This window comes from Pelecanus crispus, chromosome 2 (assembly GCF_030463565.1).
Source record: "Pelecanus crispus isolate bPelCri1 chromosome 2, bPelCri1.pri, whole genome shotgun sequence".
Classification (NCBI taxonomy): Eukaryota; Metazoa; Chordata; class Aves; order Pelecaniformes; family Pelecanidae; genus Pelecanus; species Pelecanus crispus.
In genome coordinates, this window is record NC_134644.1 from 124,153,317 (window position 1) to 124,167,993 (window position 14,677).

The 14,677-nt window shown below is 44.0% G+C and overlaps 1 protein-coding gene across 1 annotated transcript in view; it reads right to left on the reverse strand.

The window, feature by feature from the left end:
- Positions 1-3,689: 3,689 nt before the first annotated feature.
- KCTD1 (potassium channel tetramerization domain containing 1) overlaps positions 3,690-14,677 on the reverse strand; it is a 34,623-nt gene continuing 23,635 nt past the window's right edge. Inside the window, exons 2-4 of the mRNA XM_009489324.2 lie at positions 10,382-10,526; positions 7,730-8,035; positions 3,690-3,848 (exon numbers count right to left, since the gene is read on the reverse strand). Of these exons, the coding sequence (XP_009487599.1) occupies positions 3,690-3,848; positions 7,730-8,035; positions 10,382-10,526 (610 nt within the window). The remainder of the gene's footprint in view (positions 3,849-7,729; positions 8,036-10,381; positions 10,527-14,677) is intronic.

The window sequence follows — 14,677 nt, forward strand, 5'->3', positions numbered from 1 at the left end:
TGTCCCCATTGGATTTCATTATGGATTCTATCAGGCATCAAAAACCAATGCCTCAACTATACCTGCTTGTGCCAATCAAGCACTGAAATGATCAGCTTGCTTCTAGGCACGTGGCAATAGAGAGGAAAAACATTTGCCAGACCAGACTACCTGACCAACAAGTACCTGGAGATAGAACAACTTAGCAGCACTTATTTACAAGTAGTGCTTCTGGAAAGAGAGATTAACCTAGTGACGAAGCGGGACTTTGCTTTCTTCGGAGCAGGGTAAATTAACTCAGTCTTCAATGGGACACTCACAGTTTAAAGGTTCATCCAAGTATGCCAGGATCCATACTTACATTACATAGCTGTTTGGAACATTAAGGAGGCAATACGGGAAGAATTAAACCCTGGGCCGATGGTTATTGCAGAAATCCAGTGTTCACGTTACCAGAACAAAGGATGAGGACCCAGTTCCTCTGCCTGTGTTTCATTGTGGGAAGGGGCATTAGGTGGCATCTGCAATCTCTGCATCTCCGCAGCAGTTCTCCTGGCAGCTGCTTAACCAAGTTGCTGAAGTACAATGTTGGCAGCTACTGTTCACTGCAGTTCTTCCTCTTGTTATTAAATACAGCACCACTGATAGTATAAGATGGAATCATACTTTTTAATAAAAAATTAGATAAATTTAAACTATTGTACATGTCAAAATTACTAACCTCCAGAACAGAGCTGACCGAATCTGGTTGTCCTTGGCTCCCCCCACACCCCCTTCCTCATTTGTCTGTAGATCAGTTTTTCTAAAGAACATTTTAAAAACACACATGGTTACAAGCCTCAACTGCAAACAGGAGTAATCTCATTTGCTCTCTAAAATCTACATCTAGATTATATTCCTGCTTATATTTTTCATCAGCCATCGCTTTATTTATTCAGGACCTCTTGTTCCACGACCACACGGTAATTGCAGCGACATTTACATTCAGGGTCTGATTTTTGACTCCATCGACAATGAACGTGGGCTCGGTGGGAGGGTGACCAGCCAGTTGGGGATCTGGGAGGAGCACAAAGGTATCCTCGGTGTCATCGAGTCGGACAGGTACGTGCTGTGCAAGCAAAACCGCTGGCTGAGCACAACCGGCCGGCTTTGGGAGCAACGCAGTGAAAAGCACCGAATGCAAAGCTCCTCGCCCTCCACACCCAGCCTGTGCGGGCAGCGTGGGTGCTGCCAGCGCTGGGGCAGGTGCTGCGGGGCCAATTTTGGGGCTGCTGATGCTCCCGGCTAGGCTACCTGCAGGCCAAGGGGCAGGGAGCAGGAGAAGCAGCCGCAGCCCGCCGGCTCCAGCCTGCACCGGAGCACATGCCCGTACGTAAACGTGGCGGCTAGCAGGGCAGGTCTGGATTTGAGAGTACCTTTGGGCTTAACAGACAGTGTAAACATATCCCCGGGTACACTGCGGAGGCCCCAGAAAGTGAGGCTCCACCTGGAAACGCAGGGAGGGTTTCTGCAGGAAAGTCTCTGAAACATCACGTCGCCTTGCACTGGTAACCCCTGTACCCTCAACCCATGGGGACTGGCATCTGTTTCAACATCACAAGTTTCATACCACTTCCAACAGCCTGAAGATCTGTTAAAAATATTTATTTCCCAGAATTTTAGCTTTCTGACTTCTATGCAAACTAACAACCAAATTGTGGGCAGCGAGAGCAAGCATTTGTTTATTTTGTAAGAGAACTACTTGCTGCTAATTGAAAACAAGCATTTTCAATGAGGCAGCTGTTTCAGTACTGTGAATAGACAGATCAGCATCACATTGAAGTTCTAATAACCCGCTAACGAACGTTAATTTTTGGAGCCCCCTCCCTCACCCATTTCCACATTTCCATAATTTCAACACCATTGATATGTGCTGCCAGAGAGTTAAGTATGCCCTCTGACATCTTTTAATAAAAACCAGAAAAATGGTAGCTTTTTTTTTTTGAGTTATCAGACTATATTAAAAACCTTGTTACATGTATTTAACAATTTCTTTTTTTTCTTTTCTTAAATAAATAGCAAAGTGTCACCAAAATGAATGGAACGCCGGCACCATTGCGTCGATAGAAACTTCCATACTAGGATGAATACACAGTCATATTCTGGAATATTGCATAAAAAGATACTTTGGAGGAAAGGTGGTGGTTGCTGGTGCGTCTTAGGCGGTGAAAGCATCAACCTGTGAATGGTCCGTGCAGCGGTATCGTGATGTGGCGCCTTTGCAAAATCTCACCGGCCCGAACCAGGCGGCTGCAGAGGTGGCCTCGGTGAGACTCTGCAAGAGAACAACTGGCAGGACATCTGCGCAGGACATCGGCTGACCACCTGCTATCAAGAGCGAGGCAGCCGATGGTGTTAACAGGAGGGGCTGACCGTCTCACTCTCTAGGCAGAAGAACACTAGCTTTAAACGCGGGAAATGAACATCGTTAAACAGTCGGACTAACACTCAGCAGGGCAAGGGCTTGGAGAGTTGAAGCTGCCAACTCCTCAGTCAAGAGGGAAGGATGCAACTCTTCACCGTTACGTTGAATGTTACAGAACCAGGCGTCATTTTTTTTGATGGGTTTCCCTGGGCTGAGCTGGTGTTATTTTTAAGTCTGACCAACAGCCTCTCTTCAAACTGGGACAAAGCTTAAAAAGGACAGCGCTGAAGGAAGACCAGCAATGCGTGGCTCACCAGACAGATCCCGCAGTGGCGTCTGCTGCCTTTAACTCACTCCACCGTGCGCGGGCAGTGCTACCTGCCCGCTGCCTGCTGGAGAGGCCACCACTCCACATGCTAGCGTGCAGTGAGCTAAATCCCACCTCTCTGCTTCTGTTGGCTTAAATCAGACCCTCGTTATTTTAAACAGAGTTTATTGTATTTAATACATTATAAAATTTGAAAAAATTGTAGGAAAGCAGCAGATTCAAACCAGAGCATCTCTACCAAATATTAATTATTCTGGCCCCCTTTGAAAAAAACATAAAACAAAACAAAAACAACAAAAAAAAAAACCTCATTCAAAAGAAAAGTTAACCTTTCACATCTGTGAGGGCAGACAAAAAGTGTGCGACTTCTGTACAAACTACATTTAAAATTTCAGTCGACTAGCTTTCCAATGCAATGGATGGTCGTCTCCTGAACACCTGCCCATCCACCTCTAAAAAAGACAGACATAAACCTCCATATGCAAATAAAGTTGAGTCAAGGTGTGTACACGTTAAAAAGAGGATGGATGTTTGGCAATGGAAAATGGGTGAAGAGTAGTCTATGTATCCCCCAATGGTAATGGCTTGTACACCGTTAAGTGGGTCCAAGTAAGGCCTAGGACACTTAATGGCCATCACAGCACCAACCTCATCTACCACTTTTTCATTGTTGCATTTCCTACCCTTTGACATATACATACATATATATATGTACATACATACATATACATACATATTTTTTTAATATATGTGTGTGTGTTTTCTTTTACACCTTGAGGTTATTATTATTATTACTACTATTCCAAATGTTCCCATATGAATTCAGGTGTGGTCTCTATATTTGATATAAATGTGTCTTTTATTCAATTTTAGTTCCAGGACTTGTTTGGAGTCCAAACTGCACATGAAATGTCCCCCTTTTTTTCCTCTCTCTCTCTTTTTTTTTTTTTTTTTTTTGCATAAAGAAACATGTCCATTTTAGTCCAGAGGCTCTTGCTTTATTCGAATGACGGAGGGTGCACGAGATGTCCTTCTGAGTTCTCGTCTCAGTACATATTCACTGAATTGGGAAGAGTCCACCCCACCTCCACATGAGCCAACAATCTCAAACCCTCTTTGCTGTAACCTCTCAAGTACCTGCAAAAAAGAGGAAACAAACACCGATGTATAAGTAAATAAACAGACTATTTGCTGTCCAAGGATAACTGCGGTTTTCAAGTGGATCCAGCTAGGAAACAAAAGTGGTTACACAGATCCACTAACTGGTTCCCTCAGCTTCATTGTATTGGACTGATTTCTGCTGACTTTAGCCACTGAGCAGTAAGAAGAAAAATGAAGAGAGAGATATATATATATATTTTTTTTTTAGTACTGTCAACAAATCCAGTATTCATCTAGCCACAGAAACATGCCTGGAAAAACACATTCTCTGCTTCACAAAATTTACAAAATCTACAACACAAAAGCGCAAATACAGGATTACACAGCAGATACCAGAGGGTACTGAGCAAACACCTCAACTAAATGGTGACAAGGCAGATACTGTAGTCATGATTTCAGAAAATTTGACATCATATTTTCTAGAGACTTAAAAACCAACCACTGAAGGTTTGTGGCTACAGTTACCTGTGGTAAAACCTGGGACCTTTTAACGTTAATTATGAGACTAACGAGTTTTCACAACCTGAGTATTGCTTCCAGTGGGAAATAAAATGGCAAAAAGTAAAAAAGAAGGAAAAAAAAAAACCACAAGGAAAAAAGAAGAGTCAGGCGGGGCTCTCGGAGCGGCAGGGGGATGTGCCCAACACAGCTCACCCAACAAATGATGGTGCAAGGACCTCAGCTCAGGCTGCTAAGAACATGGTCTCCTTCCACACCACTATTCCACCTTTTTTTTTTTTTTAAATTATCCATGTTCATGCTTGTTTACTGTAACTGCAGGGCTGAGGCATTCTTTCCCTTGTTTATACTCTTTGCTACTTTTATCATCATCTTAGTCTGTTCTGCTGCCTGGGCTTCCTTCGCCTCACCTGCGAAGGAGGCTCTTCCAGGGCTTCACCAGGGTCAGCAGTGACGGCCACCAGCCCCAAGGGGGGACCTGTGGCTCCTGCACCCCCACAGGACATGGGATGCTCTGTCCAGTATGACTGGACCTCACTGGGGGTGTGGAGCAGGTGCCTACCAAGTCTTTCCCAGCTGTTTCACCAATTAGTAAATCAGCTTGCATGTGTGCTGGGACAGCAAGGGCAAGCAGAGCAGCAGAAGGCTGCAGAGGACTGGGATGCGGGGAGAAGTGAGCTGTGGTTTAAAAATGCTTAAAACAAGACATGCCACGTCTTTACCTGTATTGCTTCGGGTTGGCAAACGTCTTTCCAAAATACCTGAGCATGGCTAATTGCACAGCAGACAAATCTCAGAAAGGAGGGGGTGGGAAAAGAGACTCGGAAGCAACCATCAAAACATCTGTACAATTTTTGTTTACCCTGATCTTTAGCTTTTAACGATATAAGCCAAAATCCCCCCAAAACGTCTCAGTGCAAGACACTGAAAAACAGACCAGGAGAACTTAACGTCCTGAGAAAAAATGCAGTGGAAGCAACTGGTCAGGAAACTAGCCCAGCCCTAGACAAACTATTTGGTCTGTACCTCAGTCTCCAGGTCTATTGGTAGTCCCACATTGTTATTAGGGCTGGGAGATGCTTACGTCCCCCAGAAATGGAAGATGCAGCATTATCAACGTGGGATCATCACCTCTCTTGAAGCCTGTGCATATTTTGCCACTCTGACTCGGGTTTTTCACATCAGTAAATATGCTTGTCAATTCTTATTTGTGTGACAAAAATGTAAGCATCAGAATAAGTGATAAACCGCTAAAGGATACAACTGCTTTGAGAACTATTATATGACATGTGGCTAAACAACCCTCCTTGAAAGTCTTATCCCTTTTCAGTTGCAATCTTAGATCTAAGGCTGTTCTAAATTTGCATTAGTCACTACAACAAAACAACTTTGATGTTTCAGCATGACAGTGAAGGCCAGACAACTCTCCAAGCATAACATGGGTTAACCGTATCTCGATAGGTCTAGATAGGTCTACCCAGGCTCCTGTGTTAAGTGCCAGCACATATGCAGTGCCTGGCGAGCCTTCAGTGCATACCGTGGTGCTCAGCTCGCTTCCTCAGGGAAGGGAGCAGAGCAGAGCTTCTCTACCTGGCCAGCAGGACTTGGCAGATGGGAAGACACCAAGCTCAGCTTGCAAGTCTCTTCTGTGTAAGAACTCGCTCATGAGTGTGCAGTGTTTAGGAGGCGTACCTAAACCAAACAGCATCAATAGTGCTAGCGACAATTCCAGATGTGAAGAAGTGCTCTCACTCCACTGTGCTGGCTGTGCTAACTAGGTGGAGATGGGTGTGTGAGATTGGTTGTTTTTAGCCAACAAAGGATAAAACAGATGACACTAAAACTTACAAGTTTATTATAATTATTCTGGAAATTACCTGCATTTGTCTCCCAGATTTTTCCTTATCCATTTCACAACAGCTACCGAGTTTAGATATTGCTACATAGAATCATAGAACAGTTTGGGTTGGAAGGGATCTTGAAAGGTCATCTAGTCCAACCCTCCTGCGGTGAGCAGGGAAATCTTCAACTAGATCAAGTTGCTCAGAGCCCCGTCCAACCTGACCTTCAATGTTTCCAAGGCATCTACCACCTCTCTGGGCAACCTGTTCCAGTGTTTCACCACCCTCATCATAAAAAATTTCTTCCTTATATGTAGTCTAAATCTACCCTCCTTTAGTTTAAAACCATTACCCCTGGTCCTATTGCAACAGGATTCTACTATGCCATAAAAAATTAGGAAAAAACTGCTGAAAGAGGAGGGTCTTCCCTGAGACCACCAAAATGGATGGGTCCCCATTTGCTACAAGCAGACATGCCTTTGTTTTTGTTACCACAGCAAGGAGGAAGACTGAACATGTTTTCTTCATCCAAAGTAAAAAGTATATGGTGATTTATTCAAGAAGTATTAGAGAGGTCTTTATCAAATACAAAAGACCTGGGTAACACTGGGAAAAGGACACACTAATTTTTGATGACACCTGTGGTAACTTCTCCCTGCTGTACCCTTCACATTACGCCCTTGCCTGATAGTCTCATTGAAGGGTCAAAGTCCTCCTAGGATGTCTCAGTTTGAAATACAGCAGAGGGGGCTGAGGCAAAGTCCCCTCTACGAGGGTAAGACTCAACAGATGCCTTCTCCTGTGGCTGCAAGCTGCTCCCTTCTCCAGAAATACTGGATCCTGTTTCAGAAGGAAGGAGGATGAAGAAGGAGGACGTTGGCTGTGTTTTACTTCTGTGGAAGTGTAGCCCTCCTTTCAGTAGCTGACCAATGTTACTGTCCCATAGTCTCTTTCTCGCATTAATTCCCCTTTTCCCTCACTTCTCACTTGTTACACCCAGAATAAGAGACCAGGGCTTCACTTGTTTGCCCCTCCATTCTTCCTATTTAGTTTCAGAGCTCCTGTGGACTCTGGCAAATCAGAGCATCTCCACTACCTTTCTCAGGTGAAGGGACAGCTCCTGATGCCCTCACAACAGGCTCTGTGGGGATGTTGCATCTTCCCTCCCTACCTTGAGATGTCCCTTTGCCCTCTCATCAAGCCAGAAAACAATTTATAACAAGCAGGGCAAGGGACTGGAAGCAGGCTTGAGTGGTCGCCCTATATTCAAATGTCAAAAAAATGTTTCTCCAAATATGCAATGTCTTTATATTGAGGCAAACATATAACCCCTAAAGCAGTTTTTTAACACTACTGTAGTTTGCTTGCAAAGAGATTTGGTGATGATACGTGTGAATTAAGTCAAGAAAGCAGCCCTGACCCACAGAAGTAAATAACTAGCTTAAAGCCTCCAGCTGATTTTGTTCACCAAAACACTCCAGCGACAGTGAAGAGGGTCAACCCACTGGTACTTGGCCAGCAGGCTCCCTTCCAAAAAATGCACACATGACTTCCTACCTGAACTGAGTTGAGGTGACAGTATCCGTTCAGTGGAAATCGGATGACGTGCGTCGAGTCGTGATTCCAGCCGGCGTTGACAGAATTACACATCACGTCACCGATTTCTGGAAACACTTCTTCTATCAATGACTTATCGCCACTCAGTGTAATCCTCTCTCCAAGATCTGGGGCAACTCGCACCACCAGGCACTCACAAGACTTTGAGAAGCGGCCACTCTCCCGGTCCTGTTTCCACCTTTCCATCTCTCCTAGCATGGGCTGAAGCTGGAAATACTTTGCTTCTTCATATAACAAACTGTAGTCCTGAAAGACACATATATTACTGTGCACAATTAAGAAAGTGGCATCGCTAATGTACCGCTTAATGTATACAGTTATTCAGGCTAACGCCGCTCTAGATCTGGAACCCTTCAGACATAGTTCGTAATTACTGTGTAGGAAGGTGTGATAAAATAACAAGTGCAAGCAAAAAATAACCATCAGCCACTTGAAACAGCCTGGGTATAGCAGCGCTCATGAGAGGAGGGGGAGGCTATGCTTGCTCAACTCCCTCCTGCTATGGAATAATCCAGGCAAAAATCCCACTTTCCCCCATATTTTATCCCCATAGTGATGTCATAGACTAATGACCTCATTGAACAGATGGAACAGAATTCAATCAGGATTCAGAAAATTCATCACTAGGATCCATCGCGTCTTACAGCAATACTAGCAGGCATTGTAACAGGTATAAGAATGTAAATGAGGGAGCCTGCAATGGTTCTTAGTGTAAAATGATTCAGATATTTGCATAATGGATTGCACATATTACTGCATTTTAAAAATTAAGTATTTTTTAATACCTCCCTATTTTGCCAACAGTATTGTTTACTACATCATCTCAAATGCCAGAGCAGAGAGAACACATTTTGAAGCATAGCCAGTACAGAAGTAATTTAGAACTGATGATCTGGAGTCTGTCTACTGCCATTTTTTAAATTAAAAAAAAATTAAAATAAAATAAAAAAAAATATTGTTTTTCTAGGTTTAAGAGCATAAGACCATTTGGAAAATATTTATACAGAGAAAAGCAATACATGAGAATTAGGGAAGACAGAGGAATAGAATGACAACAAGAGAAGACTGCTAACTGTCAATACGTCCCTGAATTTGAGCTAGAAACCAAATACTTGATAAGAATGGGACACCTAAATCATGCTCAAAATACTGCTTACATTTAATGTGTAACAAAAAAGTCACCTAATCTATATATTTCTAAGAAACAAGGACCGCTGTTCATTTTAAGCGCCGATCTTTTGGACACCTTAAAGCATAACTGGGAAGGACACCCCTTTGAATATCACGTTGGTTGGGTGAACTTGCCAGGAGTTACATTTTTAATTTCAGCACAGCTACTGTATATTTATGTGTTTAAAAGGCTCTGCATATGTAACTTCTTAATATTGCATGGAAGGTGGCTTTTGCTTTTTTTTGTATTTCTGATTACCTTCAGGACAAATGCCGAGAGCAGCACAAAGCCATGCTAAGGCTTCAAAAGAGGGATATGGTGCTTATCGGCTAGTTCCAAATTCCCCGCATTATTCAGGTAGGTCTACCCTTGTCACGCATGGGAGAAGTATACGTCTACAGCAGATGATTCAAAGGTTGCTGCAATACGGCTCTTGAACTCAGCCTCACACGTATTATGCCCCAAACACCTGAAAAATCTGTCTCAGATGGGAGGGATAAAAGACTGCACACTAGTGTGAACTGCTCTAACCCTTCCCCATCACCTCTCCTGTTGAATGTGAATTGCTGTATTTGCTACAGTGAACTAATGGCACAGCCAGCTATGCTGATATGCATTCATTAAGCAACGATAAAGATCTGTTCTGATTGCAATCGCGGTCTCCAGCGCTCTCTTCGCTGACACCACATATACACCCACATACCTACAAGCAGATAAACACAGAACGTCACATGAAGTCTGAAACTCTATCTCTGTAGGTTCATGTCTAATGTGGTGAACTACCACAAATTTAATTTGTTATTAAAAAGAAAAAAAAAGCAGACACTTTAATAATGTTTAAATAATAAATGTGGAACTATTCATCCCTGACTTCTCTAAAACTCCAAAATTAAACCTGCAGTATGCATTCAAGAGTCTGAGGGAGAAAATATTCTATGACTTAATGCTCAAATATTACCATGTGTGCAGTTTATTTTGTCAATACTGCGATTCCCACACCATTCTCTGAATTTCAGTGTGGGAGTGGAAGCTGGAGCTGCTGCAATCAGAGGGGAAGCATAAAAGCGGATGAGAGGACAAGTAATCAGCAAAGTTCACGAGCGGTCGGTTCCAGATTGTAACATCCTTTCTGTCTCCATCAGCAGCCTACGATATTTAATTTCCCTAGGTCAAACATGGCAAGGTTGCTCCATTACGCTACAGCCAGGAGGGGAAAATTTAATCTTGATGCCACTCTAGGAAAGGCTGACAGATGCCACTTTAGCAACCCCACACTTATTTTTGCCACGTACCTGAAATCAAACACCATACCCTACAAGTCCCCTCCGCCACCACCTGGTCTAGGGCTCTGTTTTGACTACGCGCCAGATACTTGCTTCACCAAGGTACATGCAAAAAACCAAAGTCCCTTGAAATCTCACCTTGAAATCATCAGGAATGAGGAGTTTCGACGTCCTTAAAAAATTCAAGATATATCTGAACATCTGCCCATCTCTGTCGATGAAATAATGCTGCTTGAGACTGTCGAGGACAATGGGCTCCGTACCATCGAAAAGCCGGCCGATTCTGGAGAGGAAACAAGAGGCGAGCGGCAGGGTCAGACCAAGCTCAGCTCAGCAGCTGCTCAAACAGCCCAACGCTGCAAAACCCCCTCGCGCCAACTTCACCAAAGCAGCTCTGCAGCTCTGCTTCGTAAGAAAAGGGTTGGTTTCAAACCGCGATTTAAGCTAGGTGTTCTCTAGCGCGGCCTCAGAAACTTTGAAGTAGCACAGCTCCGCTATGGAGGTGGAGGGGGAAGCAGCTGGGGCAGGACCCTCTCGCACCAGCCTCGCTGTCCAAATCCGTGTCTCATGATACAACACCTCTGCAATGACTTTGGACATCTCTCTTAATAGCCCCCCATCAGCAGACCTCATCCCCCCAGATGCACCAACCCCCTTGATTGACTCCATTCTGCCTTCCCAGGGACTGCACAGTCATCCCGATTTAGTTTGGAAATTGCACTTGGGAAATGGGTTGGGTTGGGTTTTTTTTCGTTGCTTGCTTGGGTTTTGTTTGTTTTTAAACCCAGTTCATTTTTTGGATGCCATTTACTGCAACCAACACTCGGACAGGCACAGCTGTGGGGGCAGCACACTGTGGGAATATGTAGCTGGGGATACAAAGGCTATAACAGTCCAACACGAGATAACAATTTCACCGTAAAAATTAACTCTTTGTGGCAGGTATCAATTAGCACACTCTAAAATAACCAGGGAAAATGCCTTAGTTTTCAGACACCACCCACCAACCACCAGAACCACACAGCCACCTAGAGAGCCTCTGCTTGTCAACAGTTCTTGCAACATCAACCGCTGGGCACGCACACGTTTTCTAGACGCGTGCCTCACAAACCAGCGTGTTACAGCAGTAGGAAGGGCTGAAAACACCGAACAAAACCCTTGCCAGAGTAACACAAAATATACGTTCTGTTTCTGCGCCGGGGCGTTTGCAAAATGCTCCTGAGTCACTGGTGGTTTCTCAATGAAATCAGCAGGAGTGACTGGTAGGTTTCATTTTGCGTGCCTGTTTAGACATCTGTATGGGCAATGTGGAAGTACTTTTTGATTCTTTCCAATACCAGAACTGTAAACAACATGGTCTCGAAATAGCTTGCCCGCGATACATCACACGGACACTCCATGTGAAATACTACCGACAGTTTGGGACGTGATTTCAGCGCCTTGTCACAACCTGCTACATTCTGCAACATATTTTAATGAAAGGGCTCATTTGTATGTAGTTTTTGTCCCAATACAACCAATCTGTTTTGGGAACCAGCACGGTAAAACCTCTGCAGGTTACTAAAGAGCATACAATAGCATCACCGTACAAGGGGACCAAGAGGCACTTTTGTTCCCTGATCACGCTCAGTTTGTGGCATAGGTAAGGTACAAACATGTCTTCTCACGAGAAGGATACAGCAAGCAAAATGAACAGTCATGGCACACTATTTTTGTTATAAAAGAAGTGAAGAAACAACTATTCCCCACCACCAGTAGAAAAAAAAAGCCGCCAAAAATTCAGAGGTCATCAGCCCTCCTAGCTGCACAAAGTGTCCCAGGCTGCAAGACACCCCCATCCATCAGCCAGCAGAAGGGGATCTCCAGGAAAGGTTCAAGAGGCAAAAGACAGAAGTTCCCAAAGAGGGAGAGACAGCAGGGCTTGCAGCGTGGTCTCGGGCAACTGCAGAGGGACGGGGCTCCAGGTGACCACATCCCACTTCACATCCACAGCCATACACCCTCCCTTTGAAAATGGCACAGCCAACCCAAATGGAGTTTGAAGTGATGCCTGTGTCCGCAGCAGGGACCTCGGTAGTACACCCAGTAATAAGTTGTGAACAGAATACAAGTCTCATCTATTCTTTCTCAGCAGCTGGGAGAGATGAAGATCAGGAAAGAAATAAAACCCCATTAACCTCAACTGGCCATTTACAATTCTGTAGGAAATGCCTGAATCAATTCAAGTCACATGAAATCTGTAATATATAAGGAATTCAATATATTTTGCGGAATGATCAGGTACAAAATACTTTTTTCAAAGCCATCCCTTCAAACAATTCAAGCTTTCTTCCTCAGGTACTCGTTACTGCCTACCCTGCTGCTCAAAATTTAAGCTGCGACAGGCCATATAATACAGGTTCCTGTTCACTAGGTGGATGAGCAACATTTACATCTAATATGGATGCACTCAGCATTTAGAATTAATTTTCCCTATACTCAAGCATGTCATCTTGGAATCTATCATGGAATTCACACACAAAACATACATATTTGGCCAAGTCAGTCATTACTGAAATGTATAATGGTAATTGGTTTCTGAAGTGTTTACCTAGTTCTGAATTACTACTATAATTATATATTTACTGTGTTCAGCTCTGGGGCCCCCAACATACGAAGGCCATGGACCTGTTGGAGCGAGTCCAGAGGAGGGTCATGAAGATGATCAGAGGGCTGGAGCACCTCTCCTATGAAGACAGGCTGAGAGAGTTGTTCAGCCTGGAGGAGAGAAGGCTCTGGGGAGAGCTTATTGCAGCCTTCCAGTACCAGAAGGGGGCCTACCAGAAAGCTGGAAAGGGACTTTTTACAAAGGCATGTAGTGATAGGACAAGGGGTAATGGCTTTAAACTGAAAGAGGGTAGAATTTAGATTAGCTATAAGGAAGAAATCCTTCACTATGAGGGTGGTGAGGCATTGGAACAGGTTGCCCAGGAGAAGCTGTGGATGCCCCATCCATGGAAGTGTTCAAGGCCAGGCCAGATGTGGCTTTGAGCAACCTGGTCTAGTGGAAGGTGACCATGCACATGGCAGGGGAGGTCAGAACTAGATGAACTTTGAGGTGCCTTCCAACCCAAACCATTCTATGATTTTAAACCTCTAGGCTTTTTGTCTTCGTTTTATTAATTGTTTAGGAGAAGAACAAGATAGTATCAGAGGATGGAGCCTTCTGACAAAACCGTAATGCTGACAAGAGCGCACAACCATCAGGAGTGCTGCCTGGGACCTGAAAGCTGTTGGGCCTGGGCTGGAAGAGTTAACAGAAAGCGCTGCCTTAGCGCACTGCTGCTTTGCAGCAGCAGAAAATCCCAAGGAATTGCAAAGTCCCAATTCCTCCCCCCAGGATCACTCTGCAATACACAACTGCGCTTTCACATGTTAACACAGCTTTGGAAGGGTAGACCCCCAGCAGGGAGACTTCTGTAAGCAAAATTAAAGCCTTTTTCCTTTTCAGATGGAAAAATGTAGATTCCAGCTTCCTACGCTGGCCTCCACAGAAAGATCTGAGATCATATCTGGTGGCATGGTCCTTCGCCTAAGCTGCATTTGCTACACCCATCAGGAGAAGAGACCGGGCTATGCCAGGATCTGGGGAGCAACCAACGCCTTCACCCTCCAGCCTCCCCCTGTACTCTGAGTTCCTGGAAGCACAGCGGCAAGCTCTCTGCTGTGCCTCACTTGGCAACTTTTCTATACAACACTATCTGAGTAACCATCCTCCCTGTCACCCATAGCTCCACTGTTACTCCTGCTTGGTCCCACACTGCAATTATAAGTGCTTAAGAGATATCAATCCGCTGGCATGAGAAGGGACTGTTAAGTCATGTCTATTATAATATCATTTCCCAAGAAATCCTGAAAGATGTTTTTCCCCATCTCCTTCTTGACAACATTGGCTGATGATTGACAAAGATAACTTTTGTTTTTAAATGACAAATACATAACAGCTGAATGGTTTTCCAAACAGGAAAGTGCTTTGAAGGAGGCTTGCAAAATAAGCTGATAATTATATGCAGAATTAGCCAAATATCAAGGGTAAAGGATAAAAAACTGTAGTCCATTTACAAGAAAATGTATTTCTGAAATATTTAATTAAAACTAACAGGCTGGAATTTTCTATATGTAAGGAAAATTAATGTCCCATGGGTTGAAAGTGCGACCTCCAATGGGTAATAATTAATGTCTGTGGCTTTAAGTATCATATTCCACCGTTAGAAACTGAATGCTTCAAGGGTTGAAAATATAACCAGTGGAAAACCCCACTTCCATCAGAGAATTTGGTTTTACTTTAAGGATAGAAACTGGGTACAGCCACAAGCCTGGTTTTAGTGGGGAGAAAACAATGGGACACAGAAGAGATCAGTGTTTTAATTCCATAAAATACTACAGGGATGGACC